At 55.2% G+C, this 19,488-nt stretch overlaps 1 protein-coding gene across 5 annotated transcripts in view; it reads left to right on the plus strand.

Annotated features, from left to right (window-relative positions):
* Positions 1-19,488, plus strand: part of SMG6 (SMG6 nonsense mediated mRNA decay factor) — a 114,988-nt gene that overhangs the window by 39,663 nt on the left and 55,837 nt on the right. For all 5 annotated transcript variants that reach the window (XM_086624589.1, XM_086624590.1, XM_086624591.1 and 2 more), the window contains 2 exons: positions 15,097-15,213; positions 15,736-15,904. In XM_086624589.1, coding sequence (XP_086480715.1) covers positions 15,097-15,213; positions 15,736-15,904 — 286 coding nt within the window. The remainder of the gene's footprint in view (positions 1-15,096; positions 15,214-15,735; positions 15,905-19,488) is intronic.

A 19,488-nucleotide genomic window follows, 5' to 3' on the forward strand; every position in this document is an offset into this window, starting at 1 on the left:
AAGGAAAAAAAAAAAAAAGATAAAAATTAATCAATCTCGCAGAGCCGCGTTTCCCCAGCTGATACCTGCGTGGCAGCCCCGCTTCGAAAGACTCCAGCAGCTCGGGCTCGTGTGGGCCGGTGGTTTTGCCGCTGTGTTCCTGCCGCGGACGGTGTTCCCGGCTGCCGGCGCACCGGGCTGTGAGCGGCGGCTCCGCTTTCCCTGCCGCCGCGCGGAGCGGTGGGGCTAAGGGCGAGCTCGTCGCCAGGAGCACCTGGCTGAGGGTTCCAGGCACCCACTGGGTTCCTGCTCCTTTTTCGGGCTCAGGGAGCCCTTGGGGGCCATGCTGTGCTGGTGAGCGGGAGCGTGCCTGGAGCTGGGAGCAGGCTGGATACTGCATGTTTTCAGAGGGATTTTCTACCTTTCCGCTATTTCTGTCTCCTTCAATTAACCGTGTTGGTAACGGAAAGAAGCAAAGGTGGGAGCTGGGCTGAGGAGCCACCTCCCATCTGTCCCCCGCAGCCGGCGCGGGGAGACCCCCACTCTGAGGGCCGGTCCCCCGCGCTGCGATGGGAGGTGACTCCGTCCCTCTGCCGCACGTGATCGACGCAGCCATTTCCAAATATAATTTGCTCACCGGTTCGCGTCCGCGGCTGCCCTGCGGAGCGCTGGCGGCCATGGCTCCAGCTCCCCCTGGAACAGCCTTGCGTCACAGGTAGCGGGTGCCGCGACTGACGGGGGACCTGACGGCCGTCCCTGGAGCACCGTGCGTACGGCACGCCGCGTTTTATGAACTGCTACGTCTCACGCTCCAGCCAGGCGCGAGCGTTCCCGTTCCACCCGCCCCTCCGGCGGCTTGTCTCCTCTGAGTCACTCGCCGCTTTACTCGCGGGTGCTTTTGCTTTGCTGTCTGCTGCCGTCTGGAGAGCCGCAGCCTTTCGGCTTCCTGTAGAGCAGTTCAGCGAAAGCAGTAATTAGGGCCCGTAAAAATTTATTTTATTAGCGAGAAGTGTTGGTGGGTAATTGGCCATAATTTGAACCCAGCCAGATTGGAGATTAATAAAAAAAAAAGAAAAAAAAAGTAAAAAAAAAAAAAATCACAGAGATCTTTTTACCAGAAATGCTGAGGCTGTTACTCGCAGACCCTTCCCGAGGCGGGTGGGACGGGACGGGACAGCGGCTGCTGCGGAGAGGGTGGCCGCAGCGAGCGCCTGTGCTGTACCCGTCCTTGAGGGTGTTTGACACTGGCATGGGAAGAAAGGAAACCTTGTTTTCCAAGAACTCTGCTCTTTCTCAGCTTGATAAGCATTTAAAATAAAAGCTGCACAATTGGAATTGGCAGAGCATCCTCATTCTTTTGTCTGTCTGTTTATTTTTTTCCTCCTCATCCCTCGACATGTGTGCTACAGCCCACGGTTACTACACCCCGCGGAACCACAGGCCTGGAGCTCTGCAGGCGTGCGCTGAGCTCTGCCCACCCCCAGCCTGGCTCTTTGAAGCCTGGCAGAGCAGCAGAGATCCGGCTCCGTCCCTGGTTGGGCCTCGACCCTCCTGACGCTGAAATATTTGACAAAACGTACGTTTTTCAGCCCCTTTCGGTTCCCCCTTCGCTCGCAGGGCAGCAAACCCAAGGCTCTGCCTGGAGCTGGAGTGGTGGTTTTGGACCCGGGTTGTGACCGCGCCGTACGGACCCGATGGCTTTGGTATTTATAGACTTCGTTAGAACAGCTCCAACGCGGCCAAGGCGTTGGAGCGGGAGCGATCCGACGGCCGATGCCGGCATCCTGCGCGCTCCTCGCGATGGTGGGTGTCAGCGATTGGAGAATTAACTGCTCCACTCAGGGAGTAAGGAAGAGCCAAGCCCCTGCGCACATGTCACGCTGGGTTACTGCTGGTTGAATCAGACCAGGGAGTTGCTTCAGGTTACTAGTCCTAGTTGTTGCTTTGTTGTAAGGGACGGGGGTGTTACTTCAGGTTAGTAGTGCTTGTTTTTCGCTTGGCAGCCCTGTCTGGAACCTGGTGTAACTGTTTCCCAAAGAATATTTTTGGTTTGAAAACTGAAGGTCAGCAGTTCGCAAGCGCCGCGCTTGCAGCCAACTCTGTGGTTCGCCTTGTGCCACCGGGCCAGCAGCACTTGAAATCCTGATCAATTGATCCGCAACAATATGAAACCACGAAGGGTGACTGCCAGTTAAAACTCCCCGTCTCGCCCCGTTTTCCCCACCCAAAAGTGTCTTTCTGCCCGTATCCCCTTTCTTGCTGCCTGTCTCCCTCCCTCCCTTTCGGCTGTGTATTGGAGTTTTTGTCTATCTTTTTCCATCTCTCTGTCTCTTTTCATAACAGTTTTTAATAATGTTTTAGTTAGTTCCAGCCTTTTCCCTCAATGGATCCCATTGGAAAATGCATTTGAAAGGAAACAGTTATACACTTCCCTTCCTTTGAAACTCTGTTGGCACCTTTTCCAGTGCAGTAAACCATACAACATGGATTTTCAAAGTTTCCAAACACAGACATGCTGGCGTTAAATTTATGAAAAAATATTTTATTCGGCCGTATAGTAACTATGAGTCTCCGAGCTGCTGGTCACAGTGAAATCGAAGCTCGCTTTGGAACTGCAACAGGTTTTCAAATCTCTGCAGGAAACGCAGCGGCGCTGGCTGTATGGGAGCCTGCAGCTCCCTTGCACGCTCCCGGCAGGAGATGTAGGAGCAAAGGAAAGGGGTGCTGGGGCACCCCGAGGCTGAGCCCACTGCCCTCGAGCGCAGCCTTTCCCCGCGGACAGCCTTGCTGGGAATGCCGCAGCAACGGTAGCTGCGGGGAGCTTCGCGGTCATGCCAATCCGATCTCAAATCACAGGGGAAAAGAGGAATTTGGCATAAAACTGTTATGTCTTATGCTTGTTAATAAATGTAGAAGGTTAAGGCTTTTTAGTTACCGAGTCCTGGGAGGGGGGGAGGCTCGATAGCCGGTGTGAGCGTGCGCGTGCTGCTGTCTGCGCGGCGTTTTGGGACCTGAGGCTCCGGCTATATCTAAGTTGTTGGAGCACTGAGATCATATTTTCTAATCTCGGGGCTCGGATGTTAAACTTCCTGGCACGGTTTCCCTGCGTGCTGTGGGTTTGTGCCTGTGGTCTCAGCCCTTCCTGTAGGGAATTGCTCACTTGACACCTGAGAACCTCCCTTTGCGTGGCACCACTCGGGGCAGATTTTTTCCCAATTTCCACAGAAGACCACGGCCCCCATTGACCACGAGAGGTTGGGTGTGCGAATCTGGCCATATTCTCATGAGTGCCGTTGCGAGGGTTTGTCTCCAAATAGAGCAAGCCTTGAAAACTGTGCTCAGCAGCAGTTCCGTGTGCTTGAGGTGTGGTGTCACGCAGATGATGCCTCCTGCAATGGACAAGATGATGACATGGTGGAGATCCTGGTCTCAATTTGCCTGTTGTCCTTTTGGTTGTAAAATTTCTTTGCCTTCACGTGGGAATTTTCCAGAGAAGTCACTGATTAAGTGTTGTTATCGTGCTGGGTGCTGCATGGAGCATAGGAAGAGCTAGAAAGTTCAGCTTCCAAATAGCTGGACAGGGTAAACTCACTGGCTTCTGTCTTAAAGCATCTCAGGTTTGGATGTCTGTCCGCGCGGTATCTCTGTTGTGTACAGACAGGGAACTGAGCTTAAGGAAAGTAACAGGTTTTCTAGTTTTTTGGCTGCACACCTTGAAACGCAGGATATGGAGTTTTCCTAAAAACATGGTCCTTCAGGAACTGCATTTGGTTGTATTCAAAGCAGAGCTGCCCGGTGTCTGCAGATTTCATCCCCTCTGCGTGGCCACGGGCAGCCAGCAAGCCAGGGACACGCTAATACTGACCACGTGTGTTGAGAGTGGTTAAGGTGACTTCTGGATCCCGCTGGAAGTTCATGACCAAGGCAAAGACAGAACCTAGTTCTCCAGCGTAGCGCTGAGCCATCTTAATCCCCAGAACGTTACCATGTGCTGCAGCCCTCAGCCTTACTGAACGTGTGTGCATTTCAGCACATCAGAAAGCTCTGCAGGGGGGTCTCTACTGACTGTCAATTTTCTGTGTCAACTGAAAATGGTAACCTGAGGGGAGAAGAAGCGATATGTTGTTAGGACCACCTTACAATGCCTAAGCGTGATGGAGGTAACTTGAAGTTGCATAGACAGCTCTAAGTCCAGTGTTCCTGACCTTTGAACGCTCAACTTTGTATTCATGTAATGTTTTTTGTGTGTGTAATTCCTGTTGTTTTTAGAAAAGCGAGTTCCCCTGAGGAACGGGACTGACCTCATCTGGGATCCTCGGCTGGTGCAAAAGTCTAGGTTCACTACCCAAGCCCCTGCCCCAGCAGGAGCGCTGGAATTGGGGCTGTTGTCCTCCATGTGCACCAGGTGGTGGGGGTGAGCTGCCACTGATGGTGCCAGCAAAGCAGCATGAGGGGGTCTGGAGAACAGGCTGCTATGCTCTCACCTGGCTTGTGCTGCTTTCACCCCCTTCTCTACCTGCCTTTCCCTCTCCACTGTCTCACCAGGCTTGGTTTCTTCTTCCCTCACCTATCCAAGCAGATGAACCAGCTGCTGCTTCGGTCAGAGTGGCATGTGAGAGCTGTCTGATAGTGAGCACCCAGATTTCCATAGGCCCCCACCTTGGCAAAGCAAGGGGGGGAGGGAGGTGGCAGAAGGCACACCCAGACCCCGCCGCCGTCCCTTGCCAAACTTCTGGTTCCTGCTCCGAAGTGTGAAGGTGCTAGGGATTTTGCTGAAATGGTCAAAGAATTTTTAACTTGAGAAGAACAATATATTTTCCCTAACCTCATTCTGGCAAATGGCTGAACCTTTGTAGATGAAATTTTCCCAATAAATTTAGCTCGAAGAAAGCTTTTGGCATGAAGGATTGCAGCCTAAATGGTTAAAGTTTGGCAAAGCTCTTAGGAACTAAAACTAGGGTCTTATAACGGAAAGTGTTAGGTAAGCTTCACTGTAGGCACAGCGGCTGGGCTGTGCCCCTCTTGGAGGGGTGTCCAGGTGCTGGCGGTGCCCCTGGCATCAGCTGGGGAGGCTGGAGGGACTGAGCAGGCACTGGAGGTGACCAGGAGCTGGAGCGGGAGGTGAAGAGGCAGTTCAGGCCTGCAGGCATCCGATGAGGACCTTGGGATTTACTGCCTCCCTGGATTTGTGGGGATGGGGGGAGGTGGGGGGGGCACGGGTTTCGCTTTACGTTTTGGCATTTGCTTTGCAAACTGACACGCTGGTGCTCTGGGTCCCTCAGGAAGCTGTAAAAAGAAGAGCAGCAAAGGAGTGAATGTGTTGAAACGGAAGCTCCGCGCTTCGCTGTTCCTGCCCCATCAAAGGCTGCTTTTCTCCGAACGCGCCTGTCTGCAGGCGCTTTCTCTCATTAACTTTTACTCCAGGCTCGGCGCGCTCACCGAGCTTCACACCAGAGGAGGCATGTTCCAGGCTGTCTGTTTGCATTTGCTGCCAAAGACGTGCCCACCTCTAGCACGGGGCGGTGGAAAAGGCTGCCTTTTATTTGCTGCGATTGTCCTGGTAAAACTTCACTCGGGGCTGGAGTAAATCTCTCGGGAAGCCCTGTTCACACCTCCTCCCCCGTTGTAAATAACATCTGACACGATTATGGCTGGGCGCACGCAGCTCCTGGGTGGGATGCTAGTAGCAGCTTGCCATGCCTGCTGCCTAGCACCAAGCCGGGCTCCCATGGCAGTGTGCTCCCCCGAGGACGTGTGCCGAGGAGCCTGCTCTCCTTGCTGGCTCTTTTCGGGGTGAGGTTCAGGGCTCTGGCTGCGCAGCTGGCTCCTTCAAGAAGGGATGAAAGATCTTTGCAGACAGGGGATGCACCATCAGGGATTTTCTTGTATTGGGCTGCATCGTCCTGCCTTACTGCAGTGCCCCTAACGCCTTTTTATGTTTCCATCATCCACGTTTTTTATTCCTTTTGGTGCAATGTTGCCTGGTTTGTCCAGATGCCCCCCGCACATACCGAGCCCTGCTCGCCTTTGGACCCTTTACTCTTGCAGCCGCTTCAGTCCCATCCAGCTCATCCATCCTAGAGCAATATTCCCTCCGCAGCAAGAGACAGCTGGTGCCAGGCTGGTCTGGAGCTATGGACATGCTGATGAGCTGGCTTGCCAGCTTGAAGGGACATACTTTCTTACGATCTAGCTCGGAGTTACGTGCATTTGGGTTTGCCAGCCTTTTAGCTGCCAGACAGGTCAAATTTGTGTAGCTGTCAGTTTTTGGCAGCAGAACCAGCGGCTCCGGGGATTGCGCAGAGCCTTGAGGCGAGTGAAGATTTTGCTGTGCCAGTGTTGTAAGTCCTAGCGTCAGCTCAGCTGCGTGGAGCGGCTCTGGTGTAGGCAGTGCTGAGAAATCAGTTTCTGTGGCGATTCTCCAGGCTTTGCCAGCGTGGGTGAGGCTGTAGGTGCCTTTGCCCCAACTGTGACAGTCTGGGACTGGTGTATCTCGGTGTGAACAGGGCTGGTGAAAGCCAGGACGTATGTGGCTCCCTGGGCAGGGGGATTGTTGTGACGCTGCGTGGGGTGATGCACCTCCAAAACTGACTCCTGCAGCCTTGCTGGGCCAGGGGTGCAGAGCAGGATCCTGGCCCTGCCAGCTGGGTCAGGCACCCCAAGCGCAGAGGGAGAGCTCCGAGTGCTGCTTAGTGCAAGTGGAAATGGCTTCAGTCTGTGTTTTGACTGATGGGTCTTTTCAGGAAATTTCTGAGAATAACATTTCTAAAAATGGCTGCTTCTTTCCACTGATATTTCCTGGAAAAGGCTGCAGTTAATTTTAAACCACTATCCTTTTCCCTTTTCAAGTGGAAATGGCTCTGTGCTTGTCCTCAAGGCTAATGTCATTCTTTCTGCCCTAGCCCGTGTTGCGTGGCGGGGAGGGATGGTGTGCCACTGCCCTGGCCTCCTCTTGTGGGACCTGTTGGTCTTCCAGGGCTGCAGAAATCGGGATGCTGGGGACATACTGTGCACGTCTGCTTTCCCTGTGAAAATGAATAACTGAGTCATTTCAGAATGATGTTCTTTGTCAGCGACTCCTGGCCAGTCCCAAGTATGCAAGAAAGCCATCCAAAGTCATTCCCTTGCACAGCCTAAAGCTCTGCTCGTCAGGGTCAGGAAGGATATACTGAGCTGGTTATCGCACCCCAGGTGCAGGGATCCAGCCCTGCGCATGGATCCTGGGCTTGGGGACGGAGAGAGCCGGAGGTGAGCTCCCAGATCAGCCGGAGGGAGCTGGCAGTGCAGAGCTGTCCTGGGCAGGCAGCCCCTTTGTGTCAGGCAGAGCATGGCTTCCCCTGTGGCTCTCGGGCAGACTTGCTGCTTCGGGTGGGAATATGTCATTAATTTTTATACCTTCCCCTGTAAACCATCGACCCTTTTTATGATGTCATGAGGGATTCCTTAATTTTGCAGCTGCTTCCTGGTTACGTCAGAGAAGAGCCTCCCGTCCTAGAGCCCAGCGCTGCAGTCCAGAACGGCTGGAAACAAATGAAGTGTTGAATATCTAATGGCTTCCACAGGGAGAGCTGCTCCATCCTCCCCAGGCCCCCGGCATTCCTCACCTCCTAGGCCTCCCTCCTTCCCTCCCTCAGACAAGACGGGGTTTCAGTGTGGAGCAAAGGGAGCTGTGGGCTCCTGGGCAGCCCTGGCTGCTTTGGGAACACGTGCAGCGAGTTCCCCAGTGCCGCTGCAAGTCTGGGCGCTGCGACCCAGACCCCCCTCCCCGGGACCATCCTGCCTCTTCGCGGGGAGAGGTCGGTATGGGGAGGTGGATTGCAGGCATCCAGGTTATTTCTGCGATCTGAAGGTCGCTTTGGGAGGGATTCAGCCCTGTGTGCTGCAGGTGCTGGTGTTCCCCTCGGCCGCAGGGCTGTGCTGGGAGAACTGGGGCTGCCGTCGTGTCTGCTGCCTGCAAATTCAGAGTTGGGGAGCATCTTTCCAGGAAAGCTGCCCATCGTTCCCAGGCTCTTTGCAGGGTATTATCCAAGGCTGGGCAAGTACTTCCAGATTCCCAGGCTTTTTCGGGGACAAATGAGTGTGTGTGTGACTCGGTTCCCAGTGGAGAGGCTGGAAGTGCCCGTGACTCACAGGTCCCCTGCAAGGGGGTGTCGGGGAAATGCCCCACAGCTGCGAGCATCCCCCTCGCTTTGCTGCTTTATATTCCCGTCAGTTGTGTGCGGTCTCCGCTGTGGGCAGGCAGCGACGGGACCGGCTGCCTGCGCCAGCAACGTGGTTCTCTCAGACAGCACCATCCCGGAGTGACTCACGGGGAAAACACTCTTGTGTCTGAGCGATAAGAGAGCAAACGGCTTGCCTTCAGGTGGTGTCAGCTTGGAGGTGACCAGCCTCTGTGTTCTTCCCCGCAGGGCAGCAGCCGGCTGGTGAATCAGTTGTCTGTGCCGCCGGCCGAGCTGCTGACACATCAGCCGGGCGCTTTAGGCACCGCTCGCCCGCAGCCTCACGCTCACCGAGCTCCTCCACCTCCTTCTTTCCCTGGCCAGCCCATTATGTCATCCTCGAGATTGTGTCCGGAGACCCGTTCGTTAGCTTGATTACCTTCACGTACGGTCCTTTACTGTGGCACCGGGGAAGGTGGGTTCAACTGTTGCTCCCTGGGAGCAAAGCACGTCTCTGCTGCGCTGTCTGCCTGCGCTGGGGCCACCTGCTACCGGCACCGCTCCAGGCTTCCCAGCCTGGAGCCACGGCTCAGGTTAGGACAGGGAGGCCAGCATGGAAACTGTCTTGCTGGAGTCCTCCCGACCCTTGGCTAGAGCAGTCCGGTTGCCTGAATCAAAGGAATCTGTTCTCCTTTGAGACTCTAACGCTTATTGGCTGGGCTCGTTTTAACAGCGAAAGATTCAGCACTCCGTGTGTTGTGTTAGGTGGGATGGATGCAGGAGCACGTCTGCTGCTCGCTTGCGAGCTCGGGGCTTGCTGTGGCTCGCTTCCACCGCTGCCTAGAGCGCGCTCGGAGCGGAGCTGCTGAGAGCCCTCGCTTCCAGCCCCGCGGCCCCGTCCCCGCGAGCAACCCCTGGCTGAGGCCACGTGGCCTGCGCTCACTCTGCCCTGATTGTCCCTTGCAGGATTTCCTTCGGCACATGGCACTCGAGCGGCCGCGAGAAGCTTCCTCCAGCAAACCCCTCTCCTTGGAGGCGGCTGTCCCTTGCATTGCCTGCTCTTTTCCCATTCCCATTTCCTGTGGCTGGTTATGTTGCCCTAATAGAGGTTTGGCATTGCTGTTTTGCACACCCTAGTGGGAGAGGGGATGTGTTTATCACTTTTCCTGGAGATTATCTGTTTAAGCACTCTCTGACAGTTACAATAACAAGGGCAGCGCGTTGTGTTTCCCAGCAAAAGGACACTCGCTGCTGAAAGATGTATAGCACTAATTAGAAATACATAACATCCGGCCACATGGCAACCTTCTCCCGGCCGCTCCATTTCCTGAGCTCAGACGACTTTGACGACAGTTGGTTTATGTTTTCCATGAATATAATGTTCTCAGAGAAACACAAATTTCTCCCCATTACAAAAGTCCCCATTCTCTCTGTCTCTCCCCCCCACCTCCCCACGCGCTCTTTCCCCTGCGAAACAGGTAGATTTATGACTGCAGAAAGCCTGGATCGCATCCCACTGCCGGCTGGGTCGGAGCAAAGCTCGCAGCCCCTGCGCGGGACGCAGCCGAGAGCCCAGGTAGACGCTCGCAGAGGGCGCTGCGGCAGCCGCGCTGGCCGACCCACCCCGCTCCCCGGGCTCTCTGCAAAGGAAACTGCCTCCTGGTAGAAAAACAGCGCTCTTCGTGCAGCCCAGTACCCAGCTGGAGGAAAAAAAACAACCCTCTTTCCTACACGCGAAGAAACAGGAGGACTCTTCTGCGGCTCGGAGGGTTTTTGTGATCTTCAGAAAAACCGCCCGTCCCTGGTTCCCAGTTGCTTTTTCTCTGCGCTCGCAGTCTGATGCTCAACAGCTCCCGTTTTTTTCCATCCCATCCCCTCTCCCTCCTCTTACTCTCAGGCTCTGCTTTGGAGCAGATAGCCTGGGCGCCAGTTGGAGGAGTCTGGGTCCAAGCTCCAGCTGCCAGCAAGCAGCGGTGACTTGTACAAGGACATTTTTTCGGAGGTGCCTGCGTGCTGGATGGGAGCAGGGCGGTGCTCTGCTGAGCGTAACGCAGGTTAGATGTAAGGGCGGTTAGATGTAAGGGAGGTAGGAAGATGGAGCATGCTCAGGGAGGTGAAATCTTAGAAGGTTTTAGCTGCTGAAATGAATTCCTATTGAATATGGAAAAACTGCTGTATTTCAGATGTTTATAGCTTGGCCAAGCGCGAACAGATTTCTAGTAGGACAGGAAAACTCTCTGTTAAAAAGGTTATTCGGCAGCAAAATCTCAGATCCCCTTTCCAGTATTTGCAGTTGCTAGATTAGCTCAAGGAAAAGGTTGTAAGTGTTTTTTCTAACAAGGGTAAGCCACTATCTTGTTTCCTAGCCTCATTCTCACAAGTAGCCGAACTGTTTTGGCGAAAGATTTCCGGAAGAATTCAGGCTGAGACAGGCACCCGGCATGGAAACTTCAGCTCCGACAGTTAAAGTCTGAGCCAACTGGAAAAAGGGTCTTACGAGTGGCTAGTGTCAGGCAGGCTTAAGAACATGACGCTCAAACCCTGCCTGCAAAAAACTGTCAGAGCTCATGTCCCGCTGGCCAGCATCTGGAGCCCTCACCTCTGTGGTGGGTTTGCAGAGGGCTGCAGGGCTCTCGCTTATTTTTTGGGTTCAGAAAGATCTCCGAGGCAAATTCAGCCTCTGAAGTGTCGGGTAATGCAAATTACCCAGGCTGTTGTTTCAGGCTGCAAAGTGTTTGATGACATTCCTGCTTTAAAATACTCTGCCTGCTCCTTTCTAGCCCTGTGCCAGTGTTGCACGTACCTCAGAGTTGTGCTGTCGTAGCTGACGTGGGGCTACAAGTGTCCGAGAAACAGATCCAGCTTGAGAAAGCTCCCAGAAGGGGGGTTTTTAGGCCGGCTCAGCTCCCTGCCATGCCTGCAGCACGGCTCAGCGGGCCGTGAGTCGGTACAGCGGGTGGTAGTGCAGCGTGCGGCGAGGGTACGGTGTTACCCCAACTTGGTCCTGGCTACAAGCACTGCAAGTCCCGAAGCCCTGACCTTCAGCTGTGGTTTAACGAGCAGTTACTTAGGTAGCGGTGCCAGCTTCACCCACCCTCCTCTCCCCCCACACACCAGCTTTGATGGCAGTGGCACAGCTGAAAGGTGACATTTCAAACCCCTGTTTGCTGTGGGATCTGGTTCACAGGGTGGCTGCACAGGCGAGAGCCGAGAGGTGACGTGGTGACAGGAGCTGTTTAACCGATGCCGGCATTAACACCGACGTTTGCCTGCTGGCAAGGGGAGAAGGCGGAGTGGGAACGCGTCGTGCTTGGTGTTGTGCTGATATCCTGCAGAGCGTCGCTGCTGCGGCTGCTGGTGGCACAGAGAAGCCACATCTCTGACCACCTCGGGGCCCGTGACCTTGTGGCAACTTCTTTTTCGTGTGATTTCTGTCCGTAGTCTGCCTGACCACATCTGCACCGTGCCCCGGCAGCGTGACGTGGCTGGGTGTGAATGCAGGAGGGTGTTCTGATTAAAGCCTAATTGGGGATTCAGGGGAGGAAGTGGAGCATGGGTTTGTGGTAGCCTTAGCTGATGAGATGCCATCAATGCCACCTGAAAACGTCTCTGTGCCAGGCTTTTGGTGACTGCCTGCAGGGACAGGATTCAGGATTGCCTGTGGACCTGATACTGTGGTTCTGCTTCTTCTGCACCCGCTGTGTATTTGGGGAGACAGAGCTGGGAATTACAGGGTTTGCCCTGACCTGGGCAGTCAGGATCTCTCTGCCTGCCCTTCTTGGTCTGTGGCAGCTGGTGTCCCAGGTTATACTAGTGCTGTTCACCTGCAGGGACAGGAATTCCCTAAGTGTCACTCCAGCCTCCAAAAACACCTCTTTCCGTGGAGTTTGTGTCTTAACGCATCGTGCGTTATCAGCAGCGCAGACCATTGCGCAGCTCAGAGGGTAACGACGCCCTGTGGGCTCTGGAGCAGATTTGTTGCTCCAGCCCCACTTTTCAGCATATCTTCTACAAAATATTTTTCTCTTAGTGCCAGGGTGGGCTCAGACACTTGGTGCTGTGAGCAAGAGACCTTGCTGTGGATGTGGAGAGCTGGTTTCCTTAATGCCCATCGCTCAAAACACTCCACAAGTTTCTGTCTAAATCCCCCGTTTCATGAGCACGCAGCCCTGGCCTTGTACCCTCACCCTGACTGTCTTCTGTGGCGTGGGCAGCCAGGGGTAGCCTGGGGTCTGCCACCCCACCGCCTCTGTGTCACGCAGTTGTGGGCGCTGGCTTCAAGCTCCCAGCTCAGTGAAAGCTGAGGCTCCCTCCCTCCCAAGGAAAGTGGTGAAAAGGCACAAAGAGAAAGTTCCTTCTGATTTATGGTGCTTTCCTCTTTTGTCCTACAATTAAGCTCTTGAAGAGCCTTTGCTGTCAAAGCTGGGAGCTGGAGCACTGGTGTACGTTCAGGAGGCTTGAATAAGCTCCCACCATGTTCTCACCTGGGTGCTTGTCCATCTCTGCAATGATTTTGGGCTGGAGGAGCCTCCTTGAAACGAGACTGACAAGCTTGGCCAGGGGGAGTTTTGTGTAATTTAACAATGAGATTACAACGTCCACAGTAGCTGAGCTGGAACTGTGGGGAAACAACCCTTGAATTTGAGTGTCCTGTTCCTCTTACCTGCACAGTGGGCAGCCTTGTGGGCTGTACCAGGGCTGAGTATTGCTGTGGTACATCAAACCACCATGGCTTCATGTAAACTGGGTGTGAGCCGGTGGGCACGTGTTTCACGTCTGCAGCAATACGAGGTGTTCGATGGAGCCGTGGCTGCAGTGCTTGGCTTGAGCGGATGGCTGTACCTGTGACAGCTCACGTGCAAGAAACATTTTTACTCTCTTTCGAGTGTTTAATGTTTTACGGAGAACTTGTAGCCTGCAAGAAGAGCTGCCGGTGGCAACGGAAGGCTCTGAGGCCCTGGTACCAATCCTGGCCATGACCAAGCAGTGCTCCGGCGCTTGGAGTCCATCTCTGAAATACAGCAGGGCTGTGGCAGTGCTTTTCACCCACCCTGGGGACTCACCAGACTCAGGTGCAGCAGCACAACGGTCATGGTCTTGTCATGTGCCCGTTTAAGACAAGAAATGGAGAGAGTCCAGCATCTTGCCCGAGTGCGGGAGGAGGGAGCACAGCGAAGACGACTGTAATTTCTTGAGCTGGACTGTGGCCAAAGCACTGGGACTAACACTCTTAATTGTGGGAAAGGCTTCATGAAAGAGATTTACTGTCCCAGAGTGGTCACATCTTTAGTTTTATGTTTCCTCCAAAAGTTGACAGCCCCTGCAGAACGGCACTTCCTACCATTGCTCTGCGGCATCAGCTCAGTTCTGGCTCCGGGAGCAGAGCACCTTCGTTCAGGCGCCTCCAGTGCCACCCTGGATTACCCTCGGTGGTCTCCCCACTGGGTGCTGAACTCATTGCCAGCTGTACGAGCTGCCCAAATCAAGCCTACAGATCTTCCTCGTATTTTTTTCCGTGTTTCAAGGTGTGCTTTAGTCTTTTTCTGGTTGTTTTTAAGCACCCACCCCATTGCTCTGAAATAATTGGCACTTAAAAACCCCAGTGTTTGTTCTCTGTGCCTCAGGTGTTTTGCTAGCCCTGGCTGGAACAGGGTCTCCATGTCTTGCTTTAATCCTCTTGCCCTTTGCTCAAAATCCCTGGTCTGCCACATCAGGGGAGTTCAGCTTCCAACGCCTCCTTGCCCATGGGCAGCTGATGCTCATATCTGCAGCGGAGGTGCCCAGGAGCCAGGGCTCTGCAGGATCTCTCCCTCCCCGTCCCGGCGCTGGGGCTTTGCTCGCACGGGCACTGGTTTGAGGTCAGTACCAACATGTTTGAGTTCACTGTGCAAATCCTTTGCCTGGCTTGTGGCAGCTTTTCGCACAGCACCTGCCCGTCTGCAGGGCGAGGGCTGGAAGCTCTGGGCCCGCAGGAGAAGATGTGCAGGCTGGCAAGGTGCTGCGGCAGAGCAACCCGTGCCGAGCAAATGGCACAGGCTGGTAGAAGACCCCCGAGCGGAGTGGGTGCATCCCGTCTCCTGGGCAGCAGCTCAGCTCCCCACCACAGTGCTTCCCTGCCTCCCTCGGGGCAAGCCCCTGGCCAGCCGCTTGCCGCCACATCCCAAGGGAGGATGTGAATTGGAGGCAGAGGGGATTCAGGGGGCAGAGGGGATTCAGAGGGCAGACGCTACCCGTAAGGCTTAAAATCCTCCTGCAAGCAGGCAGCGGGGTGCCTGAGCTCGCACGGGCAGCCCCGCGTGCCCCACGGCGCTCTCGGCCCCGCTAAACGTAACCCACGCCCAGCTCCAGGCAGCTCCCTCAAGCCAGCTCCCCGCTGCTCTCAGCGGCCTCAGAAGTGGTTTCTGGCTGGGTGTAGATGTGCCGGGCGGATTTGCTCTCACTCCGAGCCGGCTCTGTTTGGAAGAGCTGTGGTTGTGTGGCATCTACTTGAGTAACGGCTTCAATTAAGCTCTCTTGACAAGCTGTTGTGTGACTGGTGAACTAATGGGAGGAGCCCCCTCCTCAGCTGCCGAGGTTAAAACTCCAGCAGGGACAAAGATCAAACATGCAGCTAATTACCCTTTTAACACTTAAACATATCCCCCTCCTTCAGGGGAAGGCATCATCTCCAAGCAGCAGCTTCTGTGCTAGGAGCCCTGAGTGCTGGCTCGGGCCGGGCTGGCTCAGCGTGTGAGATAGGGTCGGGCACGATGTGGGCAGTGTGACCGCAGCTCCAAAGTGGCTACTTGCCACCTTTTTTCCTCCCCTGTGTGGAGCAATTGGACCCACGACAGGTGTGAGCTGGGGAATCACCTACCTCTGCAGAGATCCATGCTCCATGTGGAAAGGGAGGCTGCGAAGGTGAAGCAAGATGGAATATCTGACCTGCTCCCTGCTGAACCCTCTCTCTGTCTTCTAGAGTGCATCTCTGAAGACTGCCGCTCTGTCATCCAGGAACAGGCCACGGCTCTGGGGCTCTCCATGTTTGCGCTCTTGGTGAGGAGGTGCACCAGCCTGCTGAGGGAGTGCCTGCAAGGTAAGGGGTTACGGGCAGGATCCACTCAGCTGCCTGCGAGGGAGCCTGGTGGGGTCAGACCCTGCTTCCCTGCTGTTTTGTACACCCCTTCCCCACTGCTGGGGCCCTTGGGTTTTCCCCGTGTCCCAAGCTCTGCCCAGATCATGGCTGAATCATCTGGCATGAAAGCCCCTGATGTGTGCAGGCAGAAAGGTTTGGAAGAAAGGGATGGATGCAGGGCATGCTTTCTGCCAGCTACTGGGAAACATCCCAAAACAGTCCTCAGGATCCTGTCTCTACGACTGGTGCCCTGGCACCACGCTGCCCTCAATAAAAGGGATCACAAACGGTCCTGGCTTGTGGCTTGGCCCCCCAGGCCAGTCCGTGTAGGGAGAACAGATCCGTCTTTGCACTTGCTGTGGGTTCTGGCTGTTCCCTTGTGTCTCCAAGGCTGGGATGTTGACATCTGTGTTGTGCATCCCCAGTCCCTGCCTGAGCCTGGCTGTGGGGAGTTGCCTCAGCTCTCACATCTTGTATTTGCAGTTCAGGCTCGAGAGGTGGAGCAGGAGGATGAGGAGGACGACATCAAGGTCTCTGCCTTGCCCCAGGACCTGAAGGAGCTGCTCCCCAGTGTGAAGGTCTGGTCGGACTGGATGCTTGGCCACCCGGACACCTGGAATCCTCCTCCAATCTCTCTCGAGCTCCCCAAACAGTACGTGCATCCTTTGGTCTGTCTTTTGGTGTCTGCTCCCTCCCTGGGCTCCTTGTGCCGCTTTTCCCCCTCGCTCATGCTTGCTCCTGGCTGTGGCACTCTGACGTGGGCACGCAGGAGAGAATCACCACGCAGGGGGTGTTTGGGGGAACTTGTCACCCTTGGTGACACAGTGACTTCTTCATTGATGGGGGGGGAGGGGGGGGGGTGAAGTGTCTCTGAGGGTGCCTGGTGGATGCCCAGTGCTTCCATCTGTTAGAAAATGTCCCACGAGCTGGATTTTTACCTTCCGCTTAGGATGTGTGCCTGCTTTTGTTGGGATACGTCTCCTTTACGCGCTTTGCTGGCCCAGGCAGCTGAACAGGCAGGACCTTCCTCTCTGTGAGAGGGAAGTCCATTTCCAGCGTGAGCATTCCGTTGCCTTTTTTTTTTTTTGACTGAATCAGGCCAACCTTGGTCGGGCTGGGCTGGCCTGGAGCAGCTCATCTGTTCCTGGAGCTCCAAGAGTCGCCTCCCTTCTGCTTCAGGAACAGCTTGTCTCTACTTCTGCGACGTGCAAAAGGGTTAATTTTCTAAGCTGGCCGATTCCAGCCCATTAGTCCATAATGCGGACTAGGCAATTTGCATATTTTTGGACAGAAAATCGAGTGAAGAGGCCAAGTATGGAGTATGCGAAATAGTGTCTGAGCATGCTCCGTAGCAGCTTTCCCGCAGGATTTTCCATCTGCCTCCGGTACTCCGGATCCAGAGCCTGAAATCACGTCTTATTGTTAATCCAAAGGAGCCAGAACCCAGGGTGATGGGAAGGCGCATTAAGAGTAATCCAGCAAAGTGGCTTAACCATTAATGGGTCCCCGCTCCGTGCGTCAGGTCCAGTCCTGCTCTCCTAGTTTATTGCCTCTTACTCCAGTTCTTTTTCATTTGGCTGAGGAAATGGAAATCTCACACAGGAAGTTCTGGGCCTCATTTTGTGGAGATGGAGTCTGTTTTCTGTTTGTCGGCTGCTCGGTGTGGGACCGCTGCCTGCTCATGTGAACTGCTGCCCATCTTTGGGCAGGAACTCAAACTGGGATCCGTCACGTGAGAGCGCGTGCGCCAATCCCCCCTTCCCCTCGCGCTGCCGGCGCAGGGAGCCGCCGAGCCCTTGGCGACGGGCAGCCTTGAGATGGAATTTCTGATTGGGTTCGCGCAGCCAGTGCTCGGCGCCTTCCCCGGGACGAGTTGCCTCCCCCTCCTGCAGGGCACGGGGCTGCGTCCCCCTGGGCTCCCGGAGCAGGTGCGGGCTCCTGCTCGCCTGTGGAGGTGGGAGAAGGCGGCCATGGCAGCCCACCCCGTGGCATGGCGGCACATGGCTCTTTTGGGAGCGGTGGGTAAGGCCTGGAGGGCTCTGCTCCACAAGGTCCTAGTCTGCCTGGTGGAGGAGCAAAAGTCTTCATCGTGTAGCAGAGGCCCAACTTCTTCCCCACCTCTCCCTCTCCATGGAGGGTGGCTGAGCAGCCCCTCTTGTCCCACCGTTCCCATAGTCTGGGCTATGGGCAGCCTTCCTCGTGTTGGCTCCCAGCTCTGTCTACCCTGCTGGTTTTTGGCTCACCATGAGCCTTCCTCATGCTGACTCCCAGGTCCTTCCACCCTGGTGCTTACTGGCTCACCAGGAGCATCTGTCTTCTCCTCAGCGAGGAGACTGGCCGCTCTTTCAGCCCAGATCTTTTGTGTTGACCCAGTATTGCTTGGCTGGGTGTTGGTGGTCTGGGACTCTGGGACAGTGGTAGCTGAGCTTCCCTAGAGCTTCCCTTCCCAGGAACCAGCCCCACTCTTGGGCATGACTTGAGGCTTAACAATGTCTTCCCTGGAGGTGGGGAAGGAAAAGAGGAGCAGCGGGTTAGTGTTTCAGCTCTCTGTTGACACAAGTATTGACACAAGCCTGCTGTCTGGCCTGGGGCTGTTCAGTAACCAGGTAGAGTCACCGAGTCCGGGGGGTTTAGATAGGAGCAGCTTCAAAGAAGTTTAAAAGTAATCCATGGGTCAGAGCAGCAGGCGTGTTGGAGTAAGCCAAGGTTTATGGGCAGGGTGAGCTCAGGAGCAGGGAGAGCACACGAGGAGTGAGCGCAGATGCCAAGTTGCAGACCAAGTAAGGAGCCTGTGCCGTTTCACGCGTGGCAGGACGTGCCATGAGGTCCCCACCAGTGCTGATGGAGCTTGGCCACGCCGAAACCGCTTCCCAGTGCCGCGCAGCCACCACTCCCAGTGCCCCTCATGGCAGTGTGTGTGTAGAAGAGGGACAGTAAAAAAAAAAAAAAAAACAAACCCCAAAGCACAGAAGCACCCTGCAAGGATGCCACAAACATGCCAAAGCTTCTAGATAAAACAAGCCCTGTACCCACCTGGCAGCCCCCCTGAGAGCAAAGGCCTGGCCCAGAGCTTGCATCAAAGTGCAGCTCATCCGGGGCCAGTGGTGCTGCCAAAATGACGGCCTGGGCTCGGGGCCAGCCAGGGCAGCTTGTCAAGACTCTGCCAGAGCCCAGGGCCTGGGCTGCCAGGGCTATCTGTCCGGAGGCCTTCGCTCGCGCCGCCTTCGCCATGTTCACGATCTCTCGTTCTTAGCAAGGGAGAGAGGTGGGGGACTTTGAGAACGTCTAAACTCAGCCCAGCTGTGGCAGTTGGTTTATTGCTTTCAGCTGGTACTTGAACCCGGGTCCTGGTCTTGGAGTCTTTCCCAGGTTTAATCCCCGGAGCTTTCTCTGCAGCTGTATGACACTGCGCTGACCCCGAATGAGGATAGGAAAATAGAAACGGTGCCAAGCCAGAGTCTCTTTTTCATTTGGAGTCTGGCTGTCTGCCCATGACCAGGGTTACATAATGGGAAACATAGCTGGGGCTCTGGAGAGCCCGCGTTTCACCACGCTGCCCAGACCTTCGCATTCTGATGCTATATATCTTCCTAATTGTAGCTCGGATGCATTTATCACACTGCTGGATTTGAGTCTTTACAATAAAAAAAAAAAAAAAAAAAAAAAAGAAGAAAAGGGGAAAAAAAGAAAACCCACACCAAATTCCTCAGCTCGCTGCTTTTCCCCCTTGGACAGAGGCGGAGGGAAAGGTGTGAGGGGTGAGCGCTGCCGAAACCCGGCGTGCGGCTGCGAGCCACGCAGGAGTGGGCTCTGCGGAGCGGGATGGGAGGCTGTGTCTTCGGGGTCCTTTTCTTGGCGAGGGCTTGGGAATGAACCCCGGCTCCTGGCAGGCATCCTCTCCCTAGCTGGGGGCTCAGTGGCCCAGAATCCAGCCTGAATGAGAAGCTATGTGTTTTCCCAAAACCGCCCTCCTTGCTCTGGCACAGTCATCCAGCTCTTGGCCACCTGCGTGGTCACCGTGGCTCAGAGGATGTGCTGGGGCATGTTTTCGGGCCAGAAGGCCATAGAGAGGTGACAGGTTGCCTGGATTCCTCTCTTGGGGCTGCTGTGTGTATTTGAGAGGTGGGAAGTGTCCTTCCCCTCTACCTGTTTGGGAGTGGGGCTCAGTGAGTTTTCCGTGGCTCTTTTCTCAGGTGTTTCCGGGAGCTAAACCTGACCATGAACATCTCTACTTCA

The sequence above is a fragment of the Tauraco erythrolophus genome, chromosome 21 (assembly GCF_009769465.1).
Source record: "Tauraco erythrolophus isolate bTauEry1 chromosome 21, bTauEry1.pri, whole genome shotgun sequence".
Classification (NCBI taxonomy): domain Eukaryota; kingdom Metazoa; phylum Chordata; class Aves; order Musophagiformes; family Musophagidae; genus Tauraco; species Tauraco erythrolophus.